The sequence below is a fragment of the Pygocentrus nattereri genome, chromosome 4 (assembly GCF_015220715.1).
Source record: "Pygocentrus nattereri isolate fPygNat1 chromosome 4, fPygNat1.pri, whole genome shotgun sequence".
In the NCBI taxonomy this organism is placed as follows: domain Eukaryota; kingdom Metazoa; phylum Chordata; class Actinopteri; order Characiformes; family Serrasalmidae; genus Pygocentrus; species Pygocentrus nattereri.
This window is the reverse complement of record NC_051214.1, coordinates 25,171,748-25,189,772: the sequence shown is the minus strand read 5'-3', so window position 1 is coordinate 25,189,772 and position 18,025 is coordinate 25,171,748. Positions and strand designations below refer to the sequence as shown.

General features: G+C 40.2%; 1 protein-coding gene across 1 annotated transcript; it reads right to left on the bottom strand.

The window, feature by feature from the left end:
- Nucleotides 1–568: 568 nt before the first annotated feature.
- dcun1d4 (DCN1, defective in cullin neddylation 1, domain containing 4 (S. cerevisiae)) lies at nucleotides 569–17,281 on the bottom strand. The gene is made up of 11 exons (XM_017687915.2): nucleotides 17,007–17,281; nucleotides 14,619–14,689; nucleotides 13,001–13,040; nucleotides 12,790–12,877; nucleotides 11,936–12,024; nucleotides 7,570–7,640; nucleotides 6,229–6,320; nucleotides 5,194–5,302; nucleotides 3,899–4,003; nucleotides 1,806–1,908; nucleotides 569–1,448 (listed from the first exon to the last, which is right to left on the bottom strand). The coding sequence occupies exons 4-11, from the start codon at nucleotides 12,858–12,860 to the stop codon at nucleotides 1,393–1,395; spliced, it is 696 nt and encodes a 231-aa protein (XP_017543404.1). The 5' UTR covers nucleotides 12,861–12,877; nucleotides 13,001–13,040; nucleotides 14,619–14,689; nucleotides 17,007–17,281; the 3' UTR covers nucleotides 569–1,392.
- Nucleotides 17,282–18,025: the final 744 nt, after the last annotated feature.

Below are 18,025 nucleotides of genomic sequence, written 5' to 3'. Positions count from 1 at the left end.
TCTCAGAACCTCAACATCACCGAATGTGCCTAGGAGTACTCAAAATGTGAGAAACAAAAAAATGCAACCAACCTCGAAGACTGAACTTTGGAGGCATGGAAACATATCCTTGCAGATTTCTTTTTAAAAATAAAATAAAAATAAATAAAAATAAAAAAACAAGCGTCCTGAAAAGAGTGGACATTGTAATAAAGGCCTAAGTGGGATGCACTGAATCCTGAAAAATGTGATCTATGTAGTTGTTCAAGCTACTGTGTACATGATACATGCACACTAATTTAATGGCCATTTTGACTGAGATCTAAATAAATGGAGGATCGTCTCGGAGTTTTGCAGAGTACTGTATATCCTGTCCTCTTCAGTGTGGGCCTCATTTATCAAATGTGTGCAAGATCAAGTTTATCCTAAAGCAATAGTTTATATGATGACCAAACATCACAAAGTTTTGCTTGTCCCCTTTTCCTCTTGTGAAAACAGCAAAAAATGACACACAGAGTCAATTTTAAATTCAATTCATTTAAATAATGTGGATATTTTATGGCTATTGGCAATTATAATGTGCTCCAACTAATAAGAACTATGAAAAACCACCCAACATTTTCCATTTATTACATATATGTCTGAGATTTATGTAACTTGAAGATTTTTTTTTTTTTAATTATTTCTCTTGCAGGCCTGTATGTTCTCGTCTCCTGAAACTACTAAAGTTTTACCACAGAATATAATAAACAGGAGAAACTAGTCTAATGTTTGACCACCGTGTCTACAGGGGAAATTCATCAGCAACAGACTCTCTTGATGAAAGCTGCTTCTGAATGAGACTTTCCTATCCACATATCCGTCCTTACTGGACTGTATTTGATAAATGAGGCCCTGAGTACAACAGAGCACTATTATGATTGATCACTAAGAAAAAAAAAGAGGAATAAGTTTCGAGTTAGCCAAGCATGTTGGGTATCTGAACCCTCTTTGACACCCATTAAAACATTCACAGTAAGATGACACGTCACAGTAGGGTGGGAGGGAGCGGCACTGAGGTTGGCTGTGTGCTTTCCCATGATGCGCTGCATGTTGGGGAGGACATCAGGTGGGGATTTAGGGCCGAGGTGCCGTTTCTCCTACATATCACCAGTGGTGACCCTCACATAAGAATGGTGAGAAGGGCAACATGTGAACTGGTGCATTACAGAACACTCGCTCGCTCGCTCATTCACAAACACGCACATACGCTCTTCACTGGCAGGACACCTACAAATCGCCCCAGCCGGTTCAGGTTTGTTATGCTTTGTTTCTTTGTGGACCGTTGTTTCTAAGCCATTTCTGTCTTTGCCGCCATGGTGCTTGTTGTCGATTAATTTCTAGTTGTCGGTGGTCGAGGCAAAGAAGCTGTCGCTATGACATTTCTCTGTCTTTGTACCATTCCACAAATTCATCCAACAACACTGGCCCTACAAAGACAGAGTAATAGAGGGAAAGTAAGAATAACCTAATGTTTAAGATGTGTTTTTATACACAAACGATCTGTTGTCGGAAAAAAAACCTCGTATCTCCAAAATGGTCACTTTACAGGAGAAGGAAAAAAACCCGCTTTACTTTTAATGTAAGTCAACGGAACCAGACAATTTTCCAAGTCATTTTGGGCAATTTCTCTTGGTCCTTTCTTCATGAAATTTACACACAATGTAAAGGGTCACAGGTACTTTCAAATTATGTCAAAAACTAAAAAAATGACAAAAATGGAGATACAAGGTTTTCTTCGGACAACAGCGATACATCAGTGAATATATGTGTGTGTGTCTACTTACAGGCTCCATCCTCGTCATAGTTACTGAGATCTAAGTTGATGGTCCTACTGAATTCTAGAACATTGCACCACTGGTCTTTATTTACTACTTTATACTTGGATTGCTGAAAAAGAAAGAGACAAATCTAAGTTGTGGTCACATATGAAACTGTTGAAGAATAGCCAACTGTGTAGTACACAACAAGGTTTGTTAACCACTGGGCCACAGACCACAAGTGGGCCATCTTTTGGTCACTGGGCCTGTAGTTAAGGTGAGCAAGGGGTTCGCAGTGAGCTGTCGACTGCACTTTGTAATAAAATCAATTAAAAACTTTTGGGGTTTTTTTATGAATAATATTAATTCTCTAGAAACCAAATATACTGTCTCTGACTTTCACTCATCCGTCTCACAAGCAACTGGTGTAAACTGCACTGCATATGAGATATGCATTCGAGCCAATTACCTAACCTTGATCCTGATTTTTGGTATACAACAAGCTAATGATACTGTAATCTGTTGAGTATGCACTCAAATATCTGTGTTTAAAAAATGACCCAAAATATTTTTTTGAACCAAAAATGTTTTGTTTTTCTGTGAGCCTTCATGCTTTCTAATGACAAACAGGTGGGCCTTTCAGGAAGAAAAGGCTGAGAACTTCCAGTCTAAGAAACAGTACAAGTATTTTTTTATCCATTTATTTGCTCACTAATACTACAAGAACACTAATATTACAAGAAACAGAAATAACATTAATATAATAACCAGTAATTTTACATATGTTAGTGTATTTGTTTAACCATTTTGAAACCTCCCTTCCTTGCTGTGCTGTATTATTTGTCATTATAATCCAACACCTGGTTTGGCCATTTAATACTTCTTTATGTTAATTCAAATATGCTGGTGATGCAATTGATCAAATCCATGTGATGGCTGGGGGCTTTGGGGAGAAATCAGGAACCAACTATATCTTATATCAACTTTTTTCTGTATTTATTGTGATTTTACTGGCTTTTTACTGACTTTTACAGTACTTTACATTATATGTACAGTATTGTACATTTACCCATTTCTATTTCTTTTTTAATACACTTTAATAAATTAGGGGGGGTGAAACAAAAAAATGTATACACAAAAAATATATATGAAACTTTTGCACAGGCTCCATTTTATGGTTTTTATGGTTTGTGTTTTATTTTATGTTAAATTCAGCACATAAACAGTAACTATGCATTAAAATGTGCGAAACTGTGGTTTCTGTAGATCACAGGGAACCAAATCCTTGTTCTGGAGACCAAGCAGCCTGCAGAGTTCAGCATCAACCTTATTCTAACACCTGATTCACTTAAGGAAGACTTCCAGGATTCGAGCAAAGTGTGTTGGATCTGAAATCTCCAGGACCTCCAGGATAAGGACTGGGCTCCCTCCTGTACAGGATGTCTTCTATTTATTTATTTATTTATTTTAAACAACAAATAGACAAAAACAAATTAACTTTATGTGTGCATGATCACAGTCAATTTATTATTTTTATTTTGGTCAAACTGTTGCAATTTTATTTTAAATAATGTTCAATAATAATACCTTGTAAATATATCTTAAATAAATTACATTAATAAATAATGTGAGTTACAGGTATTACAATACAAGTGCAATCACACAGTATTATCTGCTGTTTCCTCTTAATTTTGATGTAGCACTTCATGTGGCTTCACGTAAGATTTTGAAATGCCAGTTTGGCCTTTTAAAGAGAAAATAATGTTATTACTATTGCAGTGTTGGCCAAGAGAAAGCACTGGAAATGTGCTGGTGTATATCATGCATTCACCTTTCCCCACATAGTGTGAGCTTTGGGTATTTTAAAAAAAAGGGCAAATAATCTGGCCAGTGGATGTAAATATATCAAAATCAGCCATTAAAAAAAACATTATCTAGATAACATCTGTACTTTTCAATGTAACTAAATTCTGAACCAAGTAGTGCGAAACTGAGATATTCAGAATTCACTACTGATTAGCTAAACCATTTTAAGAGTCTGAAATCACTTGTGGAGAATGGGAAGAACAGGAGAATAGGAAAGTTTGTGTAAATAAGGTCAAACTGATGTCATACTGTACCTCTAGAAACTGGTTAAACACAGGAAACAGTGGCCAGATCTTCCCCAGAAGAAGTCCCAGCATGCACTTGGCAGTGTTTAAGTCTAAACTTCTCTGATCCTTCTCCTGCACATTGACAGAGAAGTCAGACGTCAGAGGTTATGTACTATATGTCCAAAAGTTAGTAGACACCTGCTCATTTAACATTTCACCTGAAATCAACAGTATTAATAGGGTGGTTGTACCTCTTTGCTGCAGTAACAGCTTCAACTTTTCTGAAAGGCTTTACGCTAGATGTTGAAACATTGCTATAAGGATTTGATTGTGTTCAGCCACAAGAGCATAGGTCAGGTCTGGTACTGATGTTGGATGAGAAGTTCAGGACAAGAACACTATCTCAGCTCATCCCAACAGTATTGGAGGAGCTCTAGAAGTCCAGAGAGCACAGTTTCACTGTTCCACAGTCCAATGCTGGGGGTCTTTATACCCCTGTAGCAGATGTGTGACACTGGGCATATTGACCTTAGGTTCATGTTCGGCTGCTTCAGAGCGTTCCATTCTATTGCAATGCTTTTTGTTTGAGGTCATACAAGCTGTATGTGTGCAAATAAAAGCCCAGCTGAGAAAAGCGTGTACTTTTGTATATGTACTACTGCACATACAATGCACCATAAATAGAGTATATAAGTGTATACAGTGTACAGCAGATATCTAAACACTCAGTTTCAGTTATCTTTGATATACTCCAATTGTCACTGTCACGTTCTGGAGAGTCAGAAGAAAAATCCTTGAATGAAACACCGAAGAGCCTGAACATAACTCGCATGGTGGCTGTAAATGAAAGTAAATGCTATTGCTGTACATGTCCTTCAAAGTTCTTTTATCAAAACATGGAATCTTTTAACAGAATTGAAGTAAACAGTCAGGCTTTGTTCACAGTGCGTTTTAAGTGACATACCAACTTCTCAATAAGCCTCATTCAAAGGGGCTGTAAAAATGTGTATCATAATCTATTCATTTGTGCTTTCTCAGGTATTTCCTCTTATTCCAATGTTGTCTATTTCAGCAAAGCTCTATGCAGACCTGTTACCCAAAATAAAACACCAGTCTGGCACAGTCTTGTTTTGTAGCCTGTCTATTAAAGGTAGAAGTAACAATGTCTGGCCTAAACAGCAAAACAGTAACCAAGTAACTCAGACTTGAACACATCAGTCCACAATGCACATACAATCTGTTTCTGCTGCATTTTGCCACTGCTGAGCACGAAGAGGTGATTCAAAGACGAAGATAACTAGGGTAGATTAGCATTCACTCACCCGGGCAAAGTCAAAGGCGTATCGGTAAATAAGCTTGAAACTGGTGGCATCGTTGAGGATAGACCTCAGGTAGTCTAGAGAGTTCCTGAGTTTTTCAGTTGAGTCACATCTAAAGGCAGAGCGAGAGAAAGAAAGAGAGCAATTAAGAGACACAGAAAGAACTTGGTATGAAAAGAGTACAGTATAGTCAATTTCTAGGTGTTGATTGTGCTTGCATAGAGACAACTCAATTAAATCTGGTAATAATGGAGCAAGTGAACACGCTCATGTTCACTGCTGTTCAAAAGTTTGGAATCACCTGTCCTATTAAAAATGGTGATTTTATACACAATAATAACTTGTAAAGTTGGGACTTAAACATTACAAGCTATTTGCCAAAAGGTACAGGAGATATTTTAATCAATATTGTAAAGGTTGTATAAACAATAAGCAAATAATTATAATTTACTAATAATTCTTACCATTTATGGCTTCCTAGTGTCCCTAGTGTCCTATTACTTTTCAGCATATTAGAATCACTTAATACACTTTTCTACAAGCGGTTTTATATTATTTAAAACAGTAATTCCAATCTTTTGAACATCAATTTTAAACTTCTGAACTGCAGTGTTTTTTCTTCTGGCATATCAAATAATCATACAGACTGGATAAGACAGTATTTACAGCTTATCGTCTTCAGATGTGGTGCGAATAAACAAGTGGTATAAATATATAAGACGATAAGCACAAGGGATGAATGCTGCGTTCATGTCACCTGGAAACTCAGACATCTAAACTTTACAACTTCCCAACTTTAGCTGTTCAAGGACGGAAAAAACGGGATGCTCACAGCACTCTAGCACTTGTTTAGGTGGCGTGAAGTTTAAAAATAGCATACAATTATCTAAGTATTCTACTGCATTTAGAGATATCACACAAATAGCCTATCATACACAAAAAAAAGACACTCAAAAATCTGTCTTGAGAAACTCCTACATGGAAGTCACAAACTTCCCAGTTCAACTTGGTGCTGAACACAGCATAAGTTTGTCTTACTGCAATGAGCCCATCCCCTTGAGCCACTCCTGCAGGGTGAAGTAGCCCATACTCTGGGCATTCAGCTTCCAGGCCAACACCAGCATCACCACCTGTATACACACACACACAAAATCTGAGTCTCACTCACGAGATTTATAGGCCTCATACATAATGAACAAGCGTAGAGTTTACAGATGCTGAATAAGGGTGAGGTTAACATTTACCCTTTGACAGACTGGAGTATGGTGACACTACTCATAAGACCTGACTAACACAGGAGGAAATGCTGAATAACCATGTTAATCACCAATTTTTCTTCTTATTGTTGAAAAATAGAGGGACAAATACGTCTGAACATCAACTTTAGTTATATCTAGAATAGGTGACTTTTAAGATTAGAAGAACAGATGTTTGGGTCCAGAAAAGCTGTTGTCCTTACCTCCCTTATTTTAAATCAAATGGTTAAATTTAACAAATCATAATGCATTTCATGACTGGACACTAAATGCTTTTTTTACAATGGGGCCTATGTTGTAAATTAATGTATTACAGTGTACATCACACACAAAGAGCGATATAAACAGAACACAACAAAATGCACAACCATGTAATTTTATAATGATCACCTGATGACCTCAGTGAGATCGACTGCCAATGCTTTTCAATGCACAATGGAGCTAATGCCTGGCTTTCCCTGGAATTCAACTCAAAGACCACAGTAAAATAAAAATCTAATTTAGTAAAAACAAGCACATGGCTTTTTCCATTGTGGATTAGTTCCAGGGTCCACAAGTCTGTTAAACAACCCATACCCTACATTTTCCTTGTACTTCATTCTTCCCAGATGTCCATTTATGACGCTAGTGTGATTTTAAGTGTTAAAAAACAGTCCTAACTCTTTTCATGTGACCATTCTCCAAGTTCTTTTAATCCCTTTGAATAAAACAGGCTGTTTTTCACACTATGCATTTATGGCTGATTAATGTAAATGACCTCTGTTCTGATTGGCATTCCTGTGCTGTGCCACATTCAATAAGCACTCCAGGCTGAGACACTCCTCATAAGCAACATGTGAGGGGAAGGGGGGGGGGCAAACTGCTGCCTGCTGAATATGTAAATATGTCAGTATTTTGTGGCATCACAGAAACAGTGAGTTCAAAACAGGCTTCGTTTCTATATGTGCACTGGGAAGCGAATGATATGCTTTGAAATGTTAACGTTTACATACTACGTTAAACTCTTTGATTTCAAAAAATTGTTTTTCCAATTAGTTTTTCCCTGCGATGAGCTCTTTAAAGACCAAGGCCGAAATGTTCTTTATTTTGCATACAATATCTGGCAAGATGATTAGGGTCATACATTTTCTGGTTCTACTCCGATATCTTCACAGAATTTCTCCATGCCTTCTGGTCCAACCACGTCATCACAACCTGACCAATGCAAACACAAACATACAGACTTATAATAATTATCACTCTGCATTTCACATCATATACATGACCCTCTATCTAATACAAACCCACATACCCATTTAGCATACCTCAATTACAATATACTATACTAGGAATAGACTCATTTTATTTTAAGCTGATCTCCACACTGACATGTTACTTTTGTTTAAGGCAACTGTGTTTGTGTTTATGCCAAAACCCTATTAAACACCAGAATAAACGTAAATACAGTAAATACACCACAAGAATTTGTCTTCAAAAAGTTCATATACTGGTCAGAAGAACACAGGTTTGCTTCCAGCCGTCGTATGGATTTGCTCAAATCCATCAGCAACACACCTGATTTAATTTAATGAAGGATTGATCAGCTGAAGTCTCACTGTATGACCGCACCACCACTTTCATGACCAAGAAAATCAAATATATTTTGTGTAATGTACCACTGATCAGGTATAATATTATGACCACCTCCTTGTTTCTACATTCATTGTCCATTTTATCAGCTCCACTTACTATATAGGTGCACTTTGTAGTGGTGGATCATTCTCAGCACTGCAGTAACACATGGTGGTGGTGTGTTAGTGTGTGTTGTGCTGGTATAAATGGATCAGACACAGCAGTGTCGCTGGAGTTTTCAAACACTGTGTCTACTCATTGTTCACTCTACTGACTGCGTTACTGGTCCACCCTGTAGATGTAAAGCCAGAGACGATAGCTCATCTCTTGCTTTACCGTGTGAGCTAATCATCCTCTAGTCCTTCATAAGTGGTCACATCATATTTTTGATGGGTGGACTATTCTAAACCAGCAGCGACACTGAGGCGTTTAAAAAAAAACTCCAGCAGCACTGCTGTGTCTGATCCACTCAGACCAGCACAACACACACTAAAACACCAGCACATCAGTGTTCCTGCAGTGCTAAGGATTATCCACCAGCCAAATAGTACCTGCTCTGTCAGGGTCCAAGGGGGTCCTGACCACTGAAGAACAGGGTAAAAGGGGGGATAAATTATGCAGAGAGACAGATGGACAAATGTTATGCCTGATCGGTGTGTATTTTAATGTGAGACATCAGAAAATTAAAAACTCAACTCTATAGTCTCCTATTTAGTCTTTTTATGTCAGTTAACTGAAATGACACTGTTTAACAACTTCAGTGGTCGGCAAGTAATATCAGTATTAACATTTGCTATGCAGAGGCTGTCAAAACAAATCAACTGATCAACACGATGCACACACAGACCCTTGCAGCCAACCCGCACAGCTCACTGGCTCATCTAAGCCTAACAAATAAAAGTTATCAAACTAAGGCAATGGGCATCAGCTTTTATTTTATTTATATAAAACATTACATTTTATGTCGCCTATTCACATACAGCTAGTTTTCTTCCTAAATGTCAACTGCTTGCCCATCCAGCGTTGTAACAGGCGTCAGTAGCCTATCTTTATTAACTTTGTGGATGTTTGAAAATGTAACATTTACGTTTTAGCAGATGCTCTTTTCTGTAATGTTTTAGTACAGTGTCCGTGAACAGCGTGAGACATTGTGCAAAAGTACTTTTATTGCTATATCATAAGTCTTCTTGTCCGAACGGGGAAACAAACTCCAGTCTCCCGTACTACTCGTTTCAGTAAGTTTTACAAGAAAACAGGGCCAGGTTCGGTCACAGTTTATTTGAATGGACCCTATAGATGCTCTAGAGACTTAAATCATGGACAAACTTTCTATTGATGTTCAGCTGATTATCGACAACATTATTAATGTAGGTTTTACCTTGAGGTTAAGGTGAGGATTAGGTTTAAGGTTAGGGTTACATTTAATAAATTCAGTTGAATTTAATGGACATTTACTTGAAATGTTACTTGAAGGCCATCTGAGCATTAACAAAGAATCTACAGTGGACCATCCAAATAAAGTGTGACCTCAAGTTCTTGAAACGGCCAATGGTAGATTGGAGGAATTGGTAGAAACTGTTTTTCTCTGTGGTATCCAGGTAGATACTGGCAAGTAAGCTCTCCTATTATTTAGGACTGACAAGACGTCTTGACGTGTTAGATTAACCATCACCATAATTACAAAGTGACATCATAATTACAACGTCACTGACTATGAATATAATCAGTGGAGCATAAGAAACAGTCGTCAGCAGTGGTAGCTCTATGCCAGCATCTCTACTGAACTGAAACTGCAACAACCTGAATTATATCATAATATGTCTATCACAAGTTTCAAGGAAAACATGAAGTATCTCTTAGAAGCTTCATGTGTCTGCATTTATACAAGAATGGCCAAAAAAGTTTATGTGAATTGTCATTAGCTTAACACTTACAAATTACTAAATTCCCATAGGGACATTAGCAGAAATTTGCATTACTGAGGTGAGTTTTTAGCCTGAACTGAAGGCCCAGCTCTAATAGTCATGATTCATTACTGCATATCAAAATCAGTTCTTCAAACTTTTTTTCTTTTTAACATATTACTGTTTTTCATAACTGAGATACACTATCTTTCATTCTCCACCATCGCTCTCCCACTGAGACGCAGCAGTACATGGTCATTAATACAGCTTCTACAAGGAACAAATCATGTGACTGAAACAAATGACCTGGACAGTGACTGCAAATACTGCACTTCCTCACAGAGAGCTTTGGAAATGGTTAAGCTAACACACTGACACACATTAAATCACAATGTCTCGTTTATTTATTTGTATTACAACCCCAATTCCAATGAAGTTGGGACGTTGTGCAAAACATAAATAAAAACATAATACAGTGATTTGCAAATCCTTGTTAAAGCTTTGTAGGTGGAATTCTTTCCCATTCTTGCTTGATGTACAACTTCAGTTGCTCAGCAGTCCGGGGTCTCCGTTGTCGTATTTTGCGCTTCATAATGCGCCACACATTTTCAATGGCAGACTGGTCTGGACTGCAGGCAGGCCAGTCTAGTACCTGTACTCTTTTACTACAAAGCCACACTGTTGCAACACGTGCAGAATGTGGCTTGGCATTGTCTTGCTGAAATAAGCAGGACGTCCCTGAAAAAGACGTTGCTTGGATGGCAGCATATGTTGCTCCAAAACCTGTATGTACCTTTCAGCATTAACGGTGCCTTCACAGATGCGCAAGTTACCCATGCCATGGGCACTAACACACCCCCATACCATCAGAGATGCTGGCTTTTGAACTTTGCGCTGCTAACAATCCGGACAGTCCTTTTCCTCTTTGGCCCGGAGGACACGACATCCATGATTTCCAAAGCCAAGTTGAAATGTGGACTCGTCAGACCACAGGACACTTTTCCACTTTGTGTCAGTCCATCTCAGATGAGCTCGGGCCAAGAGAAGCCGGCGGTGTTTCTGGGTGTTGTTGATATATGGCTTTCGCTTTGCATGGCAGAGTTTTAACTTGAACTTGTAGATGGAGCGACAAACTGTGTTCACTGACAGTGGTTTTCTGAAGTGTTCCTGAGCCCATGTGGTAACATCCCTTACAGAATGATGTCGGTTTTTAATGCAGTGCTGCCTGAGGGATCGAAGGTCACGGGCATTCAGTGTTGGTTTTCTGCCTTGCTGCTTACTTGCAGAGATTTCTCCAGATTCTCTGAATCTTTTGATGATATTATGGACTGTAGGTGATGAAATCCCTAAATTCCCTGCAACTGCACATTCAGAAACGTTGTTCTTAAAAACTGTTGGACTATTTGCTCACGCAGTTGTTCACAAAGTGGTGAACCTCGCCCCATCCTTGCTTGTGAACGACTGAGCCTTTCAGGGATGCTCCCTTTATACCCAGTCACCTGTATCCAATGAACCTGTTCACCTGTGGAATGTTCCAGACAGGTGTCTTTTGAACATTCCTCAACTTTCCCAGTCTTTTGTTGCCCCTGTCCCAACTTCTTTGGAACGTGTTGCAGGCATCAAATTCAAAATGAGTGAATATTTGCAAAAAACAATAAAGTTTATCCGTGTGAACATTAAATATCTTGTCTTTGTAGTGTATTCAATTGAATATAGGTTGAAAAGGATTTGCAAATCATCGTATTCTGTTTTTATTTATGTTTTACACAGCGTCCCAACTTCATTGGAATTGGGGTTGTATTAATAATGTCAGTGTTATTTTTTTTAACAAATACATGCTTATTGGTCAGGTAAACGGGCAAATCACTTTCTCATATGTTTAAGCCTTTTACACAGCACCGCAAAAATGTCCACATCACCCATCCATAGACTGAAAGCAAGAGAAGAGGATCTGAAATCATGAGAAGAACTTACCTGCATACTCATAAAACCACTCCAGACATCTCTTATTGGAAAAAGCCTCGGCCTCCTGAATATGTGACGGCTCCTGTTTTCTGTAAACGCTGAAACCAACAAACACGTTCAGTGAGAGGTCACAGCGCACATATACTGACCCGTATTCATACATGTACAGGCATACACCCCTCCCTCCATGGGGATATCCATGGTTTATGGATAGATACATCCTTATATGCATAATAATTGCAACAGTACTTTTATTTGGGTTCTTGTCACTGATACCAATTTCTAGCTAAGCAACTAAAAATTCAAACAATTAATAATATTAGATGATCTGATTTTATTTGGTAAAAAGTAATCAGATTCTATTTTAGTTAACCATTATGACTGTCAAGCATGTCAACGTTATCAATAGTAAATTGCGAATGATAATAATCATCTTCATGCTAAGGTTAGGACAAGTTTTATGTTCAAATGTACAAGTTCAGCCTGTATTGCTTCAATAGAAGTGAATAGGTGGTGGCTGTCTGTTAAGAAATCTCTGTAAAGGCTGGCTTATCAGCACAGAACTATAACATAAAACAAGATACTAAATATTTGTGCTTCATCAGTGGGATTTTTTTTGCTGATACCAATATATCAGATATCAGATCCTAGTTTTTAAATTGGATTATGCAAATCAGTCTTCTCACTAAAATATGATATATATTAAAGATTAAATAGAATACAAACATATTAATATAATAGAAATATTGTATTAATATTGTTTAAAAACAAATATTTTGATTTGCACTAGCTTAAACTGCTAAATAGCAAACTGATGGATGAACAGGTGGAGTATAAATGAATGGATGAGTTTTGACGTATACTTGTCCTGGCGGCTCTTCTTGGCAGACAGGTCATCTCCTGCAGTGGGCCTCCTCTTTTTCCTGGGGGGCATGGCTCGGGAGCAGCAGGCTACCAGAGAGAAAGACAAACGAATAGATTTGCTCAGTTGACTCTTTAGGCTGCTGGACAAACCCTCTCTGGAGTAAGTAAGCGAAAAGGTTGGTGAACATGGGCAAATGATTAGGTCATTACCTGTGGCGTGAGTGTCTGGCCCAACGTCCTCGGTCAGATTCTAAGAGGAGAAAGAAACAGTATTGTACACTCTCTCACAAACACAGCAGCAGACTGGGAACTAAATTAGCATACTGCCGCGCAAGGGAAGTGTCTGAGTGAGAGAGAGAGAGAGAGAGAGAGAGGAAAGTAGGAGGATGCCTCCCTGTTTTTCTCCAATCTCTAACCTTTACTGATGCTCCTTGCTACCACCCATCAAATAGAATCTCAAGGGCAGGAAATGCAATAGTCCTGAGGCGACTGCAAATCATGCAACAAACAATGATCTAAAGTGCTAAAACATCTCCTCTCATCTTCTCTCACTGAACTACATTATGACCAGAGAATTGGGCCAGAATTTATGGCCAAACTGATCCTTCTACCATGTTTTCAGTAGAATTTAAAAGCCTGTGATATTATGCAGCAAACATGCTGAAAGACAGCAATAACTCAAACATGACTAATCAGAGTCAGCTGCATCTTTGATTACAGGTCCTCTATGCTTTTTCATAAGTCTACTGAAGTTGTGTCACTACTCTTCAATCCTACTCGTATTACGAAACCCACACCATAGCCTTTTTTCTCTATCAGAAAAATGAAGCAAAATGCTACAAAGCCGATATGTCTTGCTATACGGACAATTTTACACTAAACGTCACTAGACACTCTGAGCGACACGGTCCTCAAGGAGCCATCATACAGCTACTGCTATATGCAAGCTAACACAGCTATGCACTGAACTAACATGAGGGCTGACAATCTCACCAACATACCACACACAAACCAGCCAGCTTTATCAAATGTGGCAGGTAAACTGCTCTGGCAATAGCAAGCTACAGTTTGAGGAGCTAGAGTTTGCCAAGTGAGGTTATTTCAGTGCTCAAGAGTGGTATCGTGCTCATAGCATATACCTTTATTTGTATTTTGGCCTAATGGACCTCGAAATGCAGAAGATCCGGTAAAAATTAGGTGGCTAGATGAAATGGATCAGGTGTGAAAGATTTTGGTTTACCACAGAGACTGACAAATCCAAACTGTCATTCATTTCTCTGACAGAGAAAATCTGCTCAGGCGCGCAGATTTCCTACAATGGGCAAGATGCCGACTATAGAATGATGCACAACATCAGAGTCTGCTAATCGTATGCACACAACCACATCTACACCAAAGAACTTTCACATCCTCCCACATCATAAAAAAGTAGGGAGAACCACGTTATTCCACCAAAACTACTAGCAAATTCATCTTTCTTTTTTTTTTATGTTCCTAAGTGAGTGAAAACTATAGGCCTGCCAGGTTCTTTCCGCAATTATGAGGAAACTACAAGGCTCTGCTGGTCGGCCTGAATGTGAAGCTTGACTTGTCGTTACAAAGGAGCACAAAGTTCAGTTCAGGCCTAGACAGAAGCCGGTCAAGTCAGATTAATTATCTAACTACTACAAACACAGAAAAAAAACAAAGCAGCTTGGCTATGACAACCTGGAGTATAGTCTAAAATACTGCTGTGTTCAGAGAATGTGTGTCTGACTTGGAAACCTGTAGCTCATTGAGATGACCTTGTGAGGTGGACATGTAGAAGTTGAGGAGGATGGGTATTTACCAGCCTGTGCAGTGTGTGGTAGATCTTGTGGATGCTGGCCAGTGTGGACAAGTGGGAGTTCAGCTGAAAATCTGCGAGGGAGAGGTGCAAGATCAGCCACAGCGCAACCGTCAGTCGCCTATCACTCACCTGCACATACACATCTAATTAATCTATATGGACAGCAACTTATGTGGGTCACGACTCGTGCGCACTCGCTGGCCTGTGCATGCGCATCTTTAAACGTTAGCACATCATACATAGTGTGGAAGCAAGCCATCTGCTCCAGTGCGCTTGCTTTGCCCTCTGGGTTGAAGCCCCTCTTCCAGCCAATAGAATAAAGGCATCATCTATGAGTCAGAAACTGGGCTACTGTGTGCAATATATACACATACATACACACACACACACACACACACACATATTTATGCCTATAGATTTCTGAAGTGGCTTATGGACAAGCATAACAACATGTTAAACAATACACTGATAGTCTCTGTGCTGCCTAAGTCAAGTCATGCTGTGAATCACCTTAAGAGGCCATTCTGACCCAGAACTAGCGTTTGTGTTGTTATGCAGCATCTCACTCTTCAGCCTCACTGACAGAATTCACATTTGCTATCATGTCTTTGACTACAGTACCCAGCATGCATTACACAAATATATCACACAATCATTAGAAATCCCCACAGCACTTAAAAACCTGCTAGCCACTGATGTAGAGGCCAATAAACATATCAACTGGTCATCAAACTTTTTTGTTAAAGGAACACACTTTAAAAAAGATGGTTCTTATACATGTAGAACCATGGGTTCTATATAAAATCAATGCATGCTTAAATGCTTCTTTGCATGGTAAAATGGTTCTCCAGACTGATGGAGAATGTGTTCCATATAGAACCTTTTTTGAAAATGGTTCTATGCAGCACCAAAAAGGGATCTTCTAGTGCAACAAGTATGACATCATAACAACATAACTTTTTTTGGTTCTATGCAGAACCATCTTTAAAAATGTTCTCTAAAAGTTCCCAGCATACACCACCTTTAAGACATCCTCAGAAAAGGGTTCGTCTATTCTTTAACACAAGAAATCGCACTTTAGAAACTACAGTCCAGCTGAACAAGGCGAATAGGCATGTTTACAACGGATGGGGTGATGGGTGAATTTTTCATTTTGGCTGGAGTGCCCCTTAATGTAAACCCCCCCTCACACACATGAAGATAAACGGGTCAGCAGTTTAACAGGAACATTTGAGACCACGATGGTATTTCACAGAGCAAAATGGTAGTAAACTGGATCAGTCGAAATGACTGAGGACTGTCCAGCCTGTCACCTCTCCTATTGGACGGGCTTGACATTCGGCTGAAGTGATCTGGCCAACTGGGCGATCCAGCGTTGTGAAACAACCCCCATGTCAGGTTTAGTTTGAGGCAGTGAATCACTAAACACAATGATGGCGGCCCAACTAACGCACATTGAAATGAGACCTGTTTTGGCGTTAAAGCAGTAGAACGGAAACGCTGCCGGACGTGTGCGATAACGCAAACATCAAAATTGTGGGTACAGACTATATGCAGCGTATACAAAAAAACAGAGGGAACCAGTAAGGTTTCATATTGAAGTGCAAACCAAACACATTTTGCTCGCGACCCTGTGACGCAGTCGCCAGAAACAGGAGCAGATGTAAAAACGCTCCACATACAGCACGTATGCGCACGTTTCCCAGACGCTGGGCTCACAGCGCGTCCCCACGGTGGATCATTCACACCGTAACGGAGCCCTGTAAACACTCGCGCTGAACGCCGCCACCGCACTGACCACATACCTAGCATAACAGCGCACACACACATTCACACACGCACGCACAACTTGCAACGAGTTTACAAAGTATCTTCAGAGCGAAAGCGCTTCTGGGAGCTGTAGTCCCGATGACGTAGCCCGAGCCTTTTCCGAACGCTCGCGGCCGGGTAGGCGGACTACACTTCCCAGAGTTCCCGAGTCTGATCATTTTATTCGGTACCCCTCTCTCCTGACACTCACCCCAACTGATGAATGCAATCCAAATGCTACAAAAACCGACTCGTTCTCTAATCGGAGGAGACTAAATCGCGGCGTTCGGTTGTTATGAGAGAGGTTTTCAGAGACGGCGCTCGCACTTGTGCACGAGACGCGCGCAGGCGCTGCACATTTTTACACAACTGCGTCACAATTTTCACCCCCTGTAATTTTCCGCAGTTTTCTCGAAAAACTGACCTATTTACCGTTAATACAGTGATGTTACACAATTTCCTGCACCGTGCTCGCTGCAGCCGAGTGAGCTGTGAGGCGAACCGGAGCTCGAAGAAGATCCCTGAGGTATTAAGGGTCATTAGACTACAAGTGCATTGTGTCTGAATAGGATCTGATACCTTCGCTCGGACTGCTTTCTCTCTCCGAGTAAACACTTCAGCGAAAAGGGGCGAAGGCGATGTTAGCTGGAGGTTAGCTGAAGCAGTGCCTTTGTCGCTGCGATCAGCCGCCACAGCGCAGGCAGAAATACAAAGAGCCCAGCGAGCTTTAGTCTCTCCCCTGATTGGTATTATCGCTCGGATATCGGCTAGTTTAACATCACAAAATGCGTCAAACGCTACCGGGGCGCCTCCGTGAAATCAGCCGAAACGCCTCGTCGTGCAACAAGTTTGCAGTTAGCAGCCTGTATCGACAACGCTGGGGAAAAAAGCACTATTAAGACACTATTGTACTTACTTGTCGCATCTGAGTGCATTTTTATGAAACACTCAACTGTATTTGTGTGCAGCTGCAGACCGGCCAGTGGGCGGGATATGTCACAGTTCCCCCTGCCCACCGAGTGATTTAGGTGGACGGCAGGCTTCGTAGCCACGCCTATAGAGCATTGTGATTGGTTAAGAGGAGTGTCAATCACTCCAAGTGCACACAAAGACGTGAAGCCCTCCCAAGAAGCAATGCGATAGGGCAACGGTCCAGTGAAGTCCCGCCTCCTGAACGAGCCCATTGGCCGACGGTTCTCTTCGGACAAATCCGTTACGACCGTTTCCTCGTGCAGAGGAGAAAACCGCCCCAAGGTGACATCTCATTGGCTACTGTGCTTCCCGAGCCCGCCTTTAGCGTAAATAACAGTGGTCGGAGCTCACGTCAATCAAACCAAATTCAGCATATCGCGCACTCCTATTGGTCGAGTCGACCAGTTTTGTTTACTGTAGGGCGTGATCGTCCATTTCCTCAGATATTTTTGTAGAAAGTTACGACGGAGCGTTTTACTCCCTGTGATTTTTTACAAGCTCAAACTACGTCGAAAGAACAACCAGCACTGACTAGAGATAATTTTGAGAAAAGCAGAAGCGTTGCTGCAGAGCTCCTCTCCGCAGCCACTGCTGCTGAGGTGTCCACATATCACATAAATATTCAT

Bases quoted from the DNA above. Each gene is read 5' to 3' on its own strand.
- dcun1d4 (XM_017687915.2), bottom strand. From the start codon at position 12,860: ATGCCCCCCAGGAAAAAGAGGAGGCCCACTGCAGGAGATGACCTGTCT. The intron at 5,303-6,228 runs GTAAGACAAACT...CTCTGCCTTTAG, and splicing joins AAGGGGATGGGCTCATTGCA to ATGTGACTCAACTGAAAAAC. The intron at 1,909-3,898 runs GTACAGTATGAC...TTTCTTTTTCAG, and splicing joins TGTTTAACCAGTTTCTAGAG to CAATCCAAGTATAAAGTAGT.